Source organism: Amblyraja radiata, chromosome 17 (assembly GCF_010909765.2).
Source record: "Amblyraja radiata isolate CabotCenter1 chromosome 17, sAmbRad1.1.pri, whole genome shotgun sequence".
Taxonomy (NCBI): domain Eukaryota; kingdom Metazoa; phylum Chordata; class Chondrichthyes; order Rajiformes; family Rajidae; genus Amblyraja; species Amblyraja radiata.
In genome coordinates, this window is record NC_045972.1 from 40,520,241 (window position 1) to 40,538,382 (window position 18,142).

Below are 18,142 nucleotides of genomic sequence, written 5' to 3' on the forward strand. Positions count from 1 at the left end.
AGGTGTCCGTGCACCATGCCCATTGCTCGTACATGGTAGAACATCCCAGTCTGGATGTTATTCATGAACTAAACCAAACCTGGCTCCAACGGTATTTTGGAGGGCCACATTGTGGAGCACAATAGCCAAATTAGATCTTTGTTTAGTCTTTAATTAACATAGGTTTATTGAACAACAGATCAGCAACAAATACATATTGTTTCAGTCTTTCAAACAAGGCCAGCATCTAGTTCCCCATCCCGACATGTTCCTGAGAGACATTCTTGAACTGCTGCACTCCATGTCCCACAGAGATCAATATGAATGTCCCAGAGATGAGAGAGCTGCAGCAATATATTTCCAGCTCAGGGTGTCCTGCAGTGTGGAGGAGCTGCTCATGTGCCTGCTCCTCTTGTCCTCCTTGCCGTGGAGGTTTAAGTCCTGGGAAGTGCTGAGGGAACATCCTGGGTGAGTAACAGGAGTGCACCTTGTACGCTGCACACATTGCAAGCTCCGTGCACTTGTGTTGCTCACGCCAGCCTGTTCTGGATGCTGTCAACTAGTTGAGCGAGGTGAAGCTGTACAAACAGCAAGTGAGATGCACCTAGAGACACAGGGAACTGCAGGCGCTGGTTAACCAAAAAAGACATGAAGTGCTGGAGTAACTCAGCAGGCCAGGATAAGCAGGGTCCACAGGTCTCCAGTATGAATGAGGGCCTCGACCCGAAACTTCACCTATTCCTTTGCTCCAGAGATGCTGCCTGACCCACTGAGTTGCTCCAGCCTTTCTGTGCCTGAGAACATGGATAGATGACATTTCAGATCTGGACTCATCTTCAGAAGTATCTACCCATTTGTTTTGTGCCTTGTAGACAGTGCAATACAATTGGAGAGTTGCAGGATGAGGTAGTTACTAAACACCCGGCCGGTTAGTTAGTTCGTGTCAATGATAACTGCTGAGATGTTGGTGTAAATTACACTGAATATCGTGAGAAGGGCGATGCACTCACTTTTGTTGAAGAGCTGATTCATTTGACATTACGAGAAGACTCACACTGTCTCGGTGAAGGTGCAGTCCACCCCATTCAACGACAATGGACACTTGCCCAAAGACATTGTATTTTGTAGGAACAAGAAACTGCAGATGCTAGTTTACAACAACAAAAAAGACACAAAGTGCTGGAGTAACTCAGCGGGCCAGACAGCATCTCTGGAGAACATGTTTCGGGTCAGGACCTTTCTTCAGACTCATTTGAGGACGTTTCCAATCAGATGACATGCAATGGTTCTTGTGGTACAGTCACGTCTGCGACCTTTCGCTGAGCTAGTCACACAGAAACAACGTTCTCTTCACCATCTGCTGTAGGCGGAATATGTTAAAAAAAAAAATGACTTTGATGCGAGCGGATAATTTGTAGCGACTCTCAGAGTTGCAGCATATCTGCAGATTCCGAGCGACGCTCGTTCTCATTGGACTCTTTGTCTCGCTTCTCTCTGATGCTGCTGCTCATTTGATCAAAGACCTTGGCAAGGTTTGAAGCTTTGAATCCCATGTTAAAGTTTCGAGCGGCGAACGCGTACAGGATGGGGTTAATGCAGCTACTGATAAAAGCCAGGGCCCCGGCAGCGTTCTTTGCTGTGCGGTACATCTTGTCCCAATCGTGGAATGAGTCTGGATACGCCAACATGCAGGTGATCCGAATAAGGTTGACTATGTGATATGGAGACCAGCAAAGCACAAAGGCCACCACGATGCTGGCGATCAACTTCACCGCTCTCTTTTTATTGGTGCCGGTCATTTGCCTGATCCTGTTGGAGATGGCGCTGTAAGAAATAGACAGGGAGACGAAGGGGATTAGAAAGCCCACCAGGGTTTCCAGGAGTAGAAGCGCCAGCTCCTGTTGACGCGAGGAGTAAACTCGGTGAAGCGGGCGCCCCTTGGCATCGAGCTGGACGTGAAGAGTGGCGTTGGGCAGAGCCAGGAGCAGGGACACGACCAACATGCAGGCCAGGGTGTTCCTGGTGGTCGCTGGCTTCCTCCACCTCTTCAGGGCGAAGGGGCACAGCACGGCCAGCAGCCGCTCCACGCCCATGGCCACGATGAGGAACACGCTCATGTACATGGAGGTGAAGATGACATACATGGCCGTCTTCCAGAAAGCCAAGCCGAACACCCACGCGTAGGCCAGGGCGTAGATCCAGAAGGGCACCGTGACCAGCACCAGAAAGTCGGCCAGCGCCAGCGTGAAGATGAGAGCGATGGTGGGAGTCCGCCGCTTGATCCGCAGCACGATGGTCCAGATGACCAGCAAGTTGCCGGGGATGCCGATGAGACTGGCCAAACCCAACATAGCACAAGCCACTGCCTTCTCCACCGGCACCGGGGCGGCCAGGCTCCCATTGTAACCGCCCGTCACGTTGGCCAGCACCATCTACACCATCTAGTCCACAAACTACAGGCTGCTGGATTATCTGGCAGCCGAGCAGCAACAGCTTGTTCTGGGGGAGCGCACCCACTATCTTGTAGCCGGAGGGGGTTTCAAGCCTTGTCCTTGTCTCCGTAGCGTTTAGAGGCAAGCGCTGGCAGCTCTGAGATAGATGCCTGATAGACAACCAGGAACTCCACCCGTGATCACAAAGATCTTGAACGCGGCGTGGCCACCGGGCAGGAGAAGTCTTAAGTTGGTGTGGAGTACACTCACTGTTACTGCGTGAAGAAGGCGTGTGCACCAAAGAGAAGGAGGGGAGAGAGAGAGAGAGAGAGAGAGAGAGAGAGAGAGATTCCGGTTGAAGGGCTCAGCACCTATCACACAGCTGCTGTCTGTCGGTGGCTGTGGGCGAAGAAGAACTCCCAAAGGAGTCAAGAGGGTTTAACTCATAAGTAGCCACGGCTCAACAACGAAATGCTTACTTGCAACTGCAGAACTGCTCTGTAAAAGCAATGCATAAAGATAATACATAATGTAGAAACATGCAATCAATTAACGTGCAGGAAGGAACTGCAGATGCTGGTTTACACCAAAGGTGGACACAAATGCTGGAGTAACTCGGCGGGTCAAGCAGCATCTCTGGAGAAAAGGAATAGGTGACTGAAGAAGTCTGGAGACTGAAGATGTACGTTAATGATCACAATAGAGTCACCCAGCATGAATGCTGCCTGACCCGCTGAGTTACTCCAGCATTTTGTGTTTATTTTCCATGTTTCTGCAATATCTGACCTAAAAATGTCTTGAGGTGATGCCCTTTTGTCAGCGTCTTCCGTCTGGCCTCTTGCAATCATGTTCCTGGTGGAATGCACCAAATGTGTAGCTCTTGGAAATCTTCAATGATAGACTCAAGATATCCATGGAGTTACCTCCTGCGACCTCGTCTGCTGTATCCAAACTTCCCGGTGCGGGCTCCTATATATCAGCGAGACCAAGCATAGACTTGCCAGTTGTTTTGTTATACACTTACACTCGGTCCACCTTGGCCTCCGTCATCTCCCGGTTGCCAAACATTTTAACTCCCCCTCCCATTCCCAAATTGACCTTCCTGTCCTGGGCCTCCTCCACTTGTCAGAGTGAGGCCACACGCAAATTGGAGGAACATTGCCAATTTTAAAATCACAAAAACACAAGATACATGAAACATGAAATTTAAGTGACGAGTGGAAAGGATCGGATTGGGGATGTGCAAAGATTGGGGGAGTGGGGGGGAGGGGTCAGTCTCAGTCTCAGTCTCCGCCTATCCTACGACAGAAGGGGGAGGAGTTGTACAGTTTGATAGCCAGAGGGAAGAAGGATCTCCTGTGGCGTTCTGTCCTGCATCTTGGTGGAACCAGTCTGTTGCTGAAGGTACTCCTCAGGTTGACCAGTGTGTCATGGAGGGGGTGAGCTGTATTGTCCAGGATGCTCCGCAGTTTGAGGAGCATCCTCCCCTACAAGACCAACCTCCCATGAATCTAACTCTGCCCCCAGGACGGAGCCAGCCTTCCTGATGAGTTTGTTGATCCTATTGGTGTCCGCAGCCTTCGCCCTGCTGCCCCAGCACATGGCAGCAAAGAAGATGACACTGGCCAGCACTGATTGGTAGAACATCTGCAGCATCTCTTTGCAGATGTTGCAGGAGCAGAGCCTTCTCAAAAAGTACAGGCGGCTCTGTCCCTTCTTGTACAGGGCCTCAGCATTCCTGGACCTGTCCAGTTTACTGTCCAGGTAAACTCCCAGGTATTTGTACTCCCTGGTAAACTGCACATCCACACCATCGATGGAGACAGGGGACAGGGGTTGTTCTCTCCTCCTAAAGTCCACCACAAACTCCTTTGTCTTGTCGGTGTTGAGCTGCAGGTGATTGAGTCCACACCACTCAACAAAGTTGTTGGTCAGGCGTGACAAAGAAAGGGCAGAGGAAGTGGACCAGTGGGATTGAGGGGGAGAGTCTGCCAGGGAGGGTGGGCAGAGGCCCCTCCATCAAACTATTAAAAACCAGGTTTAGCTCATTGGCCCAGTCCTGATTGCTTTCCCTCCCCAAACTCCATGCAAACTCCGTACAGACAGCACCCGTAGTCGGGATCGAACCCGGGTCTCCGGCTCTACCGCTGCGCTACCGCTGAAGAAGGCCAATAATAATTTTGGATTAAAATGTTCCTTTGATGTTCTCGCTGTGTCCTTGTGTGCCCCAAGACCACACACCCTCGTGTGTGTTTTTGGAGCTGTAGACTCAGTGACATCTCATACATCTCCAGCCCCCAACTAACAATAACAACTTATTTTCGTGTGTTCGTGATACGCCGCAGCGAGACTCCTGACAGGCACCCGAAAAAGGGACCACATCACCCCGATCCTGGCCTCTCTCCACTGGCTCCCTGTGCGGTTCCGTATACATTTCAAGACCCTCCTCTATGTCTACAAAGCCCTCAATGGGCTTGCCCCCTCCTACATTAAAAGTCTTCTCACCCACCACTCCACCTCCAGGCCCCTCAGATCGGCCGACTTGGGGTTGCTGAATATCCCGCGGTCTAGGCATAAGCTTAGGGGCGACCGCGCCTTTGCCGTAGCAGCTCCTAGACTGTGGAACAGCATCCCCCTTCCCATCAGAACTGCCCCCTCCATCGACTCCTTTAAGTCAAGACTAAAATCTTATCTATACTCCTAAGCCTTTCCTGACGTCCTCTGAGTGAGGGCTATATGTATATATGTATGTAGTTTGTTTGTTCATACTATTCTTATAACAAATGTAAAGCACTTTGGCCAACAAGAGTTGTTTTTTTAAATGTGCTATATAAATAAATGTGACTTGACTTGACTTTTCCAGCATATGCTGTGCTACCCTCTCCTGTATCCTCACCTTATTCTTTGATGATTATTTTCCCCCTTAGGAATGCTTTCCATGTTCTCTACAGAGAAATATCTGAACCTGTTTCTCCTAACCAAGTCCACTCACACATCCCCTCATATTGTGAAGGATCGATGCCTTTATAACAAGGGGGTTAAATTATTGTTTCATTATTTTTTTTAATGTGTAGGAATGCTTTCCATGTTGTCTACACAGAGAAATATCTGAACCTGTTTCTCCTAATCAAGTTCACTCACACATCCCCTCATATTGTGAAGGATCGATGCCTTTATAACAAGGGGGTTAAATTATTGTTTCATTATTAATGTTCAATGTTTTATGTGTCATTCCTAACTGTCACTGTATGTCATGTTGTCACTTGCGGGCGGAGCACCAAGGCTAATTCCTTGTATGTGAATACTTGGCCAATAAACTTATTCATTCTTTCATTGATTAAATGACAGAAACAAAAAAGATCCATTGATAGTTTTCTTTGAGGCCGTATATTACTGCTTCTGCGTCCCTGGCCATCAGAAATATTTTAAAACAGTTGAAATATCTTTTCATAATTAAAATATTTAAAATGTCATTACATAATAAATTCAATTAAAATACATTTATCTGGTGTATTTAGGCAGCACAGTGGTGCAGCTGGTAGAGTTGCTGCCCCACTGTGGCAGAGACCCAGTTCGATCCTGATGTCGGGTGCTGTCTGTGTGGAGTTTGCACGTTCTCCCTGAGACCACATTGGACCACTCGGTAGAAACCCACACAACCACAGGGGAACATTTTAATTCCACACACAAACACACCACCGGAGGTCAGGACTGAACCCGGGTCTCTGGAGTTGTGAGTCAGCAGCTCCACCAGCTGTTCCTCTGTGACACTTATATCGTGCTCCATCATTATCTGGGGCATTCAAATTTGTCCTCAGCACATCTAGCCTGGCTAGTTCTTTCCATATCTTCAGAATGGATAGTACGACACAAGGTGGCACAGAGGCACAGTTGTAGAGTTGCTGCCTCACAGCACCAGAGACCCAGGTTCGATCCTGACTACGGGTGCTGCCCGTACGGAGTTTGCATGTTCTCCCCGTGACCACGTGGCTTTTCTCTGCATGCTCCGGTTTCCTCCCACATCCAAAAAGATATGCAGATTCATAGGTTAATTGGCATTCAGTAAAATTGTCCCTAATGTGTAGGGAGTGGCTGAGAAAGTGGGATAACATAGAACTAGTATGATCGGCATGGATTTACGGGGCCGAAGGGCCTGTTTCCATGCTGTATTTATAAACTAATCTAAAGACTCAGGTCTGAAGAAGGGTCTCGACCAGAAACATAGAAACATAGAAAATAGGTGCAGGAGTAGGCCATTCGCCCCTACGAGCCTGCACCGCCATTCAATATGATCATGGCTGATCATCCAACAGTATCCTGTACCTGCCTTCTCTCCATACCCCCTGATACCTTTAGCCACAAGGGCCACATCTAACTCCCTCTTAAATATAGCAAATGAACTGGCCTCAACTACCTTCTGTGGCAGAGAATTCCACAGATTCACCACTCTCTGTGTGAAAAATGTTTTTCTCATCTCGGTCCTAAAAGATTTCCCCCTTATCCTTAAACTGTGACCCCTTGTTCTGGACTTCCACAACATCGGGAACAATCTTCCTGCATCTAGCCTGTCCAACCCCTTAAGAATTTTGTAAGTTTCTATAAGATCCCCCCTCAACCTTCTAAATTCTAGCGAGTACAAGCTGAGTCTATCCAGTCTTTCTTCATATGAAAGTCCTGACATCCCAGGAATCAGTCTGGTGAACCTTCTCTGTACTCCCTCTGTGGCAAGAATGTCTTTCCTCAGATTAGGAGACCAAAACTGTACGCAATACTCCAGGTGTGGTCTCACCAAGACCCTGTACAACTGCAGTAGAACCTCCCTGATCCTATACTCAAATCCTTTTGCTATGAATGCTAACATACCATTCGCTTTCTTCACTGCCTGCTGCACCTGCATGCCTACTTTCAATGACTAGTGTACCATGACACCCAGGTCTCGTTGCATCTCCCCTTTTCCTATTCAGATAAGGAAAAGGGGAAGTACAACGAGACCTGGGTGTCCTTGTACATCAGAAACTGAAAATAAGCATGCAGGTCCAACAGGCAGTGAAGAAAGCTAATGGTATGTTGGCCTTCATAACGAGAGGATTTGAGTATTGGAGCAAACAGGACTGCTGTTGTACAGTGTCCCGGTGAAACCACACCTGGAGTATTGTGTGCAGTTTTGGTCTCCTAATTTGAGGAAGGACATTCTTGCTATTGAGGGAGTGCACGTAGGTTCACCAGGTTAATTCCCAGGATGGCGGGACTGTCATATGATGAAAGAATGGAACAACTAGGCTTGTATTCACTGGAATATAGAAGGATGAGAGTGGATCCTATAGAAACATATAAAATTATTAAGAAATTGGACACGCTAGATGCAGGAAACATGTTCCTGATGTTGGGGGAGTCCAGAACCAGGGGCCACGGTTTAAGAATAAAGGGTGGGCAATTTCGAACTGAGATGAGGAAAAACTTTTTCAGAGTTGTGAACTTGTGGAATTCTCTGCCTCAGATGGCAGTGGAGGCCGATACACTGGATGCATTCAAATGAGAGTTACATATAGCTCTTAGGGCTAGTGGAATCAAGGGGTACGGGGAGAAGGCAGGAACGGGGTACTGATTGTGGATGATCAGCCATGATCACATGGAATGGCGGTGCTGACTCGTAGGTCGAATGGTCCACTCCTGCACCTATTTTTTCTAGGTATCTATGCTGCCTGACCTCTTTTGCCACTTTTCATTTCACTGCACATCTCGTATGTGTATGTGATGAATAAACTTGACTTGACTTGACTTGACTTGACCCGCTGAGTTAATTCTTCATTTTGTAACGCCATGTTTCTATTCTCTGTGCCCTCTCTTTGTTATTTTCATACTTTCAATGTCTTGTCTGGTCTAAAGATATTTGTGTATCCCTTATCTCACACATTTGCACTTTCATGACTTTTTAATTGCATTTTAATGTTTTGTTGTTTGTAATCTCCAAATATGACAAGATAAACATCATTCCTTCTTACAATGAACTACTGTGAGCCAATGCACTTGTTTCAACATACAGATGTAAAGATATTTCAACTGTAGAAGAAAACATGTAGAGGAAATGTGATAAAACATTTTTAGCTTTAACAGAATATTTACTGCAGGCAACATGTCACAAAACCAAAATAAAAATTCTAAGGGAAGTCTCAGGATTGGTGCTTTTGTTTTCTGAGCTGTATGAAAGAAAATACTGATTTTTTTACTCTGTAATGTTTGGTTTACTTTAGTTTGGAGATGCAGCGTAGAAACAGGCCCTTCAGCCCACCGGGTCCGCCCCGACCAGCGATCCCCGCATGCTAAAACTATCCTACAGGACAATTTACAATTTTACCAAGCCAATTAGCCTCCAAACCTGTACGTCTTTGGAGTGTGGGAGGAAAGCCACACGTACAAACTCCACACAGACAACACCCGAGGTCAGGATCGAACCTACGTCTTGGGCACCGAGGCAGCAGTTGGTTGTATAGAAAATGTAGTTATGATTGGAAGAGAACACTGGTGCAGGGTTAGCGTTGCTGCTTCACAGCGCCCGAGATCTAGGTTCAATCCTGTCTACGGGTGCTGTCTGTATGGAGTTTGTGTGTTCTCCCTGTGAACACATGGGTTTTCTCTGGGTGCTCCGGTTTCCTCCCACATCTCAAAGAAATACAGGTTTGTAGGTTAATTGGCTTCTGTAAATTGTAAATTGCCCATGGACTCAGTGGGCCGAAGGGCCTGTTTCCACGCTGTATCTACAAAGTATAAAGTCTAAAGTCTAGAGGTTTGTAGGCTAATTAGCTTCTGTATATTATCCCTGGTGTGTAGGATAGAACTTGTGATCACTGGACGGCATGGACTCAGTGGGCCGAAGGGCCTGTTTCCACACTGTATCTCTGAATTAAACTAAACTAAAGTCCTGCTGGATGTTTTGAAGATCTGAACTATAAGGAATTATCATTTGGCCTCATACTGCATTAATATTCTGCACTATTACTGCACTGTTATCAGATGGATTAGAGCAGCCTTTATCTTTACTCGATGTATTGCACATCATTTCTATTTCCCTTGCAAGACCGTGTGGCAAGTCCGCACCCGATCACAATCTCGTACTTCCCTCATGTAACAATAAGGTGGTGTTTTTTGCTCTTTTCATGTGTGTCAATGCTAAGCTGTTATCTCACAGTCTTTGGGGATGGGGGGGGAATTGGGCCACTCGGTAGAAACCCACACAGCACAGGGGAACATTTTAATTCCACTCCCAAACACACCACCGGAGGTCAGGACTGAACCCGGGTCTCTGGAATGGTGAGTCAGCAGCCCCACCAACTGTTCCTATGTGATACTTATATCTGGGACGACAGATGGCACAATGGGCTAAGTGTTCGGCTGGCGACCGGAAGGTAGCCGGTTCGAATCCCGCTTGGAGTGCATACTGTCGTTGTGTCCTTGGGCAAGACACTTCACCCACCTTTGCCTGTGTGTGAATGTGTGTGAATGTGTGTGAGTGATTGGTGGTGGTCGGAGGGGCCGTAGGCGCAGAATGGCAGCCACGCTTCCGTCAGTCTGCCCCAGGGCAGCTGTGGCTACAGAGGTAGCTTACCACCACCGAGTGTGACTGAGGAGTGAATGAATAATGCGATGTAAAGCGCCTTGAGTATTAGAAAGGCGCTATATAAATCCCATCCATTATTATTATTATTATCGTGCTCCATCATTATCTGGGACATTCAAATTTGTCCTCAGCACATCTAGCCTGGCTAGTTCTTTCCATATCTTCAGAATGGATAGTACAACACAAGGTGGCACAGTGGCACAGTGGTAGAGTTGCTGCCTCACAGCACCAGAGACCCAGGTTCGATCCTGACTATGGGTGCTGTCTGTAATGCCCCTGTCCCACTTAGGAAACCTGAACAGCAACCTCTGGAGACTTTGCGCCCCACCCAAGGTTTCCGTGCGGTTCCCAGAGGTTGCAAGTGGTTGCCGGAGGTTGCAGGTAGTGGAAGCAGGTAGGGAGACTGACAAAAACCTCCGGGAACCGCACGGAAACCTTGGGTGGGGCGCAAAGTCTCCAGAGGTTTCCGTTCAGGTTTCTTAAGTGGGCCAGGGGCATAAGGAGTTTTTAGCATTCTCCATGTGACTGCGTGGGTTCTCTCCGGGTGCTCCGATTTCTTCCCACATTCCAAGGACGTGCACTTTTGTAGGTTAATTGGCTTCCGCAAATTACCCGTAGTGTGTGATGTTCAGGTGATGGTTGGTGTACACAGACTCGATGGGCCGAAGGGCTTGTTTCCACACTGTATTTATAAACTAATCATATTTGCTGATTAAAGAGCCAGAAATCTTCCTCAACAATCTTTCCATAATCCATGAAGCAGCTGTCGAGTTGCTGCCTTGCAGCGCCAGAGACCCCGGGTTCAATCCTGACTACGGGTGCTGTCTGTATGGAGTTTGTACGTTCTCCCCGTGGCCACGTGGATTTTCTCCGGATGCTCCGGTTTCCTCCAACATCCAAAAAGATATGCGGATTTATAGGTTAATTGGTCCTCAGTAAAATTGTCCCTAATGTGTAGGGAGTGGATGAGAAAGTGGGATAACATAGACTAGTGTGAACGGGTGATCGGCATGGATTTATGGGGCCGAAGGGCCTGATTCCATGCTGTATCCAAACCTAAACTAAACTAAACTAAAGACTCAGGTCTGAAGAAGGCTCTCGACCCCAAAACGTTGCCTATTCATTTTCTCCAGAGATGGAGCCCGGAGTGCTGGACCTGCTGCACCGACATCATGGAGCTGCGGTTTGCGGAGCTCCCAACGTGGGTGGCGCCGATGGACAGCGCGGGGTCCTGCGACTCTGCCCGGCTCGGCCTGCGGACACGGGAGCTGCTGCGGACTCGGGAGCTGCGGACTCGGCTGCGGGAGGCGGCTGATCGGGAGGTCCGGGCCGCTGAGGAGGAGGATTTTCACCGTCGGGGTTCGGCGTCGGCGTTCCACCAGCCCGGCGTGAGGGCCTGAACATCGGGCCACCCGGGGCGGCAACTGCGGGTGCTCGGAAGGCCTCGACCACGAGTGAACATCTGGGAAGAACGGAGGGGAGGCTGGCTGGACTAAGGTGCCTTCCTCACCTTGGTGCCACTGTGTTATGTTGTGTCGTGGACTTTCAGTGTTTGTGCTTTTTTTTAAATTCTATTTATTTTTAATATGTTTTATTATTTATTATTATTTATTTATTTTTATTTTTATGATACTGCCTGTAAGGGAAATTCATTTCGTTGTCTCTAACTGAGACAATGACAATAAATTTGAATACAATACAATACAATACAATACAATGCTGCCTGACCCACTGAGTAAATTCTGCATTTTGTAACTTCCTTTATATTCTCTGTAAAGGCCATGAAGGCCTTTGTTATTTTCACACTTTCATCATCTTGTCCGGTTTAAAGCTATTTGGGTATCCCTTGTCTCACACTTTTATGAAAGTGGTTTATTTTGTACTTCCTGACTTTTTAATTGCATTTTAACATTTTGTTGTTTGCAATCTTCAAATGTGACAAGATAAACCTCATCTCAAAGAAATACAGGTTCTATAAGTTATAAATTGTCCCTAGAGTGTAGGATAGTGCTAGTGTATGGGGTGATCGCTGGTCGGCGTGGACTCAGTGGGCCGAAGGGCCTGTTTCCACCCATGTACCTCCCAAGTATAAAGTCTTCTAAAGGACCGTGTTGGGGGCACTGGAGAAGCAGCTGGATGACCTCAGGGCCATCGGGGAAAACGAGAGTTTCCTGGACAGGAACTACAGTGAGGTAGTCACGCCGAGGATACGGGAAGAACCAAGGTGTGTGACGGAGAGAAAGGGTGGAAATCGTGGAGTGCAGAAGACCCAGGTGGCTGTGCCTAATGAAAACAGGTACGCCCTCTTGGGAACTGTCCGGGGAGACGATGTTTCCAGTCCGAGCGGCGGACACGTCGGTGGCTCCAATCCTAGAGATGGGACTCGACCGACGAGACCGACATCGGGCAGAGCCCTAGTGGTGGGTGACTCCATTGTCTGAGGAGCAGACAGGAGATTCTGTGGCGGCAGACGAGATGCGAGGATGGCCTGTTGCCTCCCTGGTGCCAGGGTTCAGGATGTCACGAGCCGAATTCAGAACATCCTCGAGAGAGAGAAGGTGAACAGCCGGCAGTAGTTGTGCACGTAGGCACAAACGACATCGGGAAGAAGAGGAAGGAGGTTCTCCAACACGAGTTCAGAGAGTGGGGAAGAAGACTGAAAGGCCGGACTTCTAGGGTGGTTATCTGTGGATTGCTTCCAGTACCTCGTGCTAGTGGGGACAGGAACAGGGAGATAGGGGATCTGAATGTGTGGCTGAGGGGCTGGAGCAGGGAGCAAGGATTTAGATTTATAGACCACTGAGATCTCTTCTGGGGTAGGGGTGACCTGTACAAAAGGGACGGGTTACACCTTAACTGGAGGGGGACCGACATTCTGGCAGGCAGGTTTGCTAAGGCTACACGTGTGGGTTTAAACTAAATAGTGGGGGGGAGGGATTGACAAATTGGGAGTATAAAGATGGAGTTGAAGGGGAAGTGACCAAGAAAAATTACAAAAGATTCTCGAATAAATGGGAAGGAAAGCTCGAGAATGTACAACAGAGTAAGGTCAGGGCCAATTGCGAACGGTTCGAGGAGGGAAGTGAATACGGAGGTCAAAGTGCTGTATATGAATGTGCGAAGTATAAGGAATAAAGTGGACGAGCTTGAGGCTCAGTTAGAAACTGGCAAGTATGATGTTGTGGGAATTACAGAGACATGGCTGCAAGAGGGCTAGGGCTGGAAACTGAATATTCAAGGGTATACCTCTTATTGAAAAGACAGACAGGTGGGCAGAGGGGTTGTGGTTGCCCTGTTGGTGAGGAATGAAATTCAATCTCTTGCAAGGGGTGACATTGAAACAGGAGATGTGGAGTCAGTAGGGATAGAACTAAGGAATTGTAAGGGTAAAATGGGACTAATCTACAGGCCCCCAAACAGTAGCCTGGACATATGGTGCAAGTTGAATCAGGAGTTAAAATTGGCATGTAGCAAAAGTAATGCTGTGGTTGTTATGGGAGATTTCAACATGCAGGTAGACTGGGAAAATCAGGTTGGAACTGGACCCCAAGAAAGGCACTTTGTAGAGTGCCTTCTTGATGGATTCTTAGAACAGCTTGTATTGGGGCCTACCAGGGAGAAGGCAATTCTGGATTTAGTGTTATGTAATGAACCTGATTTATCGGACTTGATAAAGGACCTCGAGGTTAATGAGCCATTAAGAGGCAGTGACCATAACATGGTCGGGTTTAATCTACAATTGGAGAGGGAGAAGGGTGGATTGGAGGTGTCAGTGTTGCAGTTGAATAAAAGGGACTATGGGGCCATGAGGGAGGAGCTGGCCAAAGTTGACTGGAAAGATACACTAGCAGGGATGACAGTGGAACAAAAATGGCAGGTATTTCTAGGAATAATACAGATGGTGCAGGATCAGTTCATTCCTAGGAGGAAGGAAGATTCCAAGGGGAGAAAGGGACGACCATGGCTGACAAGGGATGTCAGGGACAGTATAAAAATTAAAGCGAAGAAGTACAACGTAGCAAAGATGAGCGGGAAGCAAGAGGATTGGGTAATGTTTAAAGAACAACAGAAGATAACCAAAAAGACAATACGGGAAGAAAAGATGAGGTACGAAGGTAAGCTAGCCAAATATATAAAGCAGGATAGTAAAAGCTTCTTTAGGTATGTGAAGAGGAAAAAATTAGTTAAGACTAAAGTTGGACCCTTGAAGACCGAAAAATGTGAATTTATTATTGGAAATGGTTCAGCAGGCAGTGAAGAAAGCGAATGGCATGTTGGCCTTTATAACAAGAGGAATCGAATATTGGAGCAAAGAGGTCCTTCTGCAGTTGTACAGAGCCCTAGTGAGACCACACCTGGAGTATTGTGTGCAGTTTTGGTCCCCTAATTTGAGGATGGACATTCTTGCTATTGAGGGAATGCAGCGTAGGTTTACAAGGTTAATTCCCGGGATGGCGGAACTGTCATATTCTGAGAGAATGGAGCAGCTGGGCTTGTACACTCTGGAGTTTAGAAGGATGAGAGGGTATCTCATTGAAACATATAAGATTGTTACGGGTTTGGACATGCTGTGGCAGGAAACATGTTCCCGATGTTGGGGGAGTCCAGAACCAGGGGCCACAGTTTAAGAATAAGGAGTAAGCCATTTAGAACGGAGCCGAGGAAACACTTTTTCTCACAGAGAGTGGTGAGTCTGTGGAATTCTCTGCCTCAGAGGGCGGTGGAGGCAGGTTCTCTAGATGCTTTCAAGAGAGAGCTAGTTAGGGCTCTTAAAAATAGCGGAGTCAGGGAATATGGGGAGAAGGCAGGAACGGGTTGGGGATGATCAGCCATGATCACATTGAATTGAATTGAATGTAGCCGAATGGCCTACTCCTGCACCTATTGTCTATTGTCTTAAGGTTTGTAGGTTTGTAGGTTAATTGGCTTCTGTAAATTGTGTAATATATTCTGTAATTCTGTAAATGTCCCTAGTATGTAGGATAGAACTAGTGTACGGGGTGAGCACTGGTCGGTGTGGACTCGGTGGGCCGAAGGGCCTGTTTCCACCCTGTATCTCTGAATTAAACTAAACTAAACTCCTGCTGGATGTTTTGAAGATCTGAACTATAAAGAATTAGCATTTTGCATTTGCATTAATATTCTGCACGACCACTGCTTTGTTATCAGATGGAATAGAGCAGCCTTCATCTTCACCCGATGTATTGCGCATAATTTCTATTTCCCTTGCATGACTATGTGGCTAGTCCGCACCTGATCACAACCTCAATAAACCTATGCAGAAAAATGCAGATGAAATCGGAATTGATAGGTCAACTTACCGAAAAAATATAAAGATAACTTACTGTAGGTTTAGAAGATAAGATACTTTATCTTCCTTAACTGACCTCGGAAAAACAGCAGAGCTCATCTATTTAAGATTTTCAGAAGTTTCATTCTGAATCACAGACACAGGACTTTCTGAATCATCTGTCAGCAGTCATTATCAAAGGCTTTTTGAATATAATAGAATATGCAACAAAATATTGTTGTGTATGAAGACATAGTCTGTGGAAAATGGCACCGGGTGGCTTCAGATTTTCATCACATGGGAGAAGATGAAGTGCACATGTTTGATATATACCACACTGCAGTGGGAAATTTTATGGAATCAGTAAAAGATTGTAGAATAATAATATTCTTCTCCGAGTCGATACACAAAGAGTCGCCACGTTTCTGGTGCCCACAAAGTTTCAAAGTTCTTGTGAGTGCATTCTTATCTTGGCCTTAAAGGCCCGTTGTCCTGGCGACACCGATCCTCTCCTCCATTTGCCGCCATCTTGAAATTGTAACTTTTCCCAGAATCCATTGCCGTCGCTGACTCCCTCCTCCCCAGTTCCTGGTCTTCAGGGTGGAGGAGGAGACGAGTCTCGGACAACTCCAGGTCGGTTCCTGGTTCAGATCAGCACTTTAGGCCGGCTGTTGAGGTACACAAGTTAGTGGTTGTACTTTTAACACGATACATCACCAACCATCAACTACTTTCTGATGCTGTTAATTAACCACAACTCCATCATTCGACTGTTAACGACCCTAATGAGGGGCAATATCTAGAGTTCAATGGCCTCACACTTCACCACTTGCATGTATCACTAGCTGTTCAACCACGGCATACGGCATATTATGGAGGTGTATAAAATCATGAGCAGAATCGATAGGGTGAATGTCTTTTATCCAGAGTAGGGGAATCAAGAACCAGACAACATAGGTTTAAGGCGAGAGAGGAACCTGAGGGACAACTTTTTCACACAGAGGGTGGTGGGTATATGGTACGAACTGTCAGCGGAGGTAGATGGGGCACCATTCAAAAGACATTTGGACAGGTACATGGATAGGAAATGTCTAGGGGATATGGGCCAAACACAGGCAGGAGGAACTAGATAGGGCACCTTGGTCGGCATTTGGGCTGAAGGGCCTGTTTCTGTGCTGCATGAAGCTATGACTCTATGGCAACACCTAAACACAATTTGTGTCATTTATTATCAAGAATGCATTGAACTGGGGGCAGCTGGGAAGACCAAGGTGGTCCTCCTCCTCTAAGTGATGCAGTAGTGACAGTAATGCAGGAAACTTTCATCAAAGGTATATTTGCCAATGACCTGACAATAATGTCACTGTACCTGTATGCACAACCACTCACACACACATGACCACACGCACACGCACACACATGCACACACACATATTCCACTGGGTGGCGACGTCAGCGATGGCAGCCTCACCAATGGTCTGTCTGTTTTTTCAGTTTTTTGTTATTTTTAGTGTGTTTTAAAAAGTTTGTGTTAATGTTCTCTGGTTTGTTCTATGCGGGGCGGGGGTCGGGGGAAACATTTTTCAATCTCTTACCTTGCCGGAGATGCAAATGTTTTCCAGATCGTATCTCTGGTCGCTCTGCGGTCTAACATCATGGAGCTGGAGGCCTTGCTCGAAACTGACTTTGTGCCTCACCGCGGGGCCGTGGCTTACCGTCGGAGCTTGCGATCCCTTGTCTGGGATCGACGCTACAACCACGGCCTGCGGATTTCAACATTGAGGAGCTCGCAGTCTCAGGTAGAGACTGATGTCGGGGAGCTCCAAAGTCACAGAAGGTTCGACCAACCCTGACCCAGAGTCCGATCGCCTGGCGCGGGGAGCTAAGATTCCCCCGATGTGGGAGCTTGATCCCCCCTATGCGGAGGGCCCGACCGCCGGCTATGGGTGCCAAGATCGCCCGGACAGCCGAAGGCTCGAGGTCCCCGACCGCGGGAGAATAAAGAAGGGAAGAAAATTAAACTTTTTTTTCACCTTCCATCACAGTGAGGAATGTGGAGGAGTCACTGTGGTGGATGTTTATGTTAAAATGTATTTTGTGTCTCTTGTTGCTTTTTATTGGTATGACTGTATGGCAAATGAAATTCCTCGTATGATGCAAAACATACCTGGCTAATAAAGTATGATTATGATGATTATGATTATGATTATGAAACACACACAAACATACACACACACACACATATACACACACACGCATTCTCCCACACACACATATACACACAATCGCATACACACAAACTCACACACAGACACATACACACATCAAAATTAAAAGCAGATAGTATTGGGACACATCATGAAACATATGTCCCTTTTTAACACATTATGTTTGGTGATCACAAGGAAGGAATCCTTTTGTGCAAATTGTCACCTGGGGATTGTGAAGAGGTCTTTGAGATTAGAAGATAACGAAAGACCTTGTGGAAAAGAGTTCCAGTGTAGTTGACTGGATTTGGAGGCTTGCGTATTGCTGGTGGGCGGGTAGGTATTTGGCCAAAGCAGCTGCGATCAATTTGCACCGCTCCAGACTTCCTGTTTAAAAGTGTGGACACTGAAATGGCCAATGGACATCATGTTGAGCACATGCAGAAAATGTATAGTGGATTAGGGCTACTGGTGCGGGTAATTTGTCTAAACATTATACTTTCAACATACAAGGGAATCGGATAATAGACTGTGGGCGGAAGGGGAAATAATAACAGAAAAAATAAGAGACGAAAGCAAGAAATACTTGCATTTATACTATTTTTTTAAAAGGTTTTTA

General features: G+C 47.0%; 1 protein-coding gene across 1 annotated transcript; it reads right to left on the minus strand.

Annotated features, from left to right (window-relative positions):
* Positions 1-132: 132 nt before the first annotated feature.
* Positions 133-2,800, minus strand: LOC116982818 (leukotriene B4 receptor 1-like). The gene has a single exon (XM_033036295.1). The coding sequence runs from the start codon at positions 2,409-2,411 to the stop codon at positions 1,404-1,406; it is 1,008 nt and encodes a 335-aa protein (XP_032892186.1). The 5' UTR covers positions 2,412-2,800; the 3' UTR covers positions 133-1,403.
* Positions 2,801-18,142: the final 15,342 nt, after the last annotated feature.

Excerpts from the sequence above, each read along its gene's own strand:
- LOC116982818 (XM_033036295.1), bottom strand. The coding sequence starts at position 2,411 with ATGGTGCTGGCCAACGTGACGGGCGGTTACAATGGGAGCCTGGCCGCC.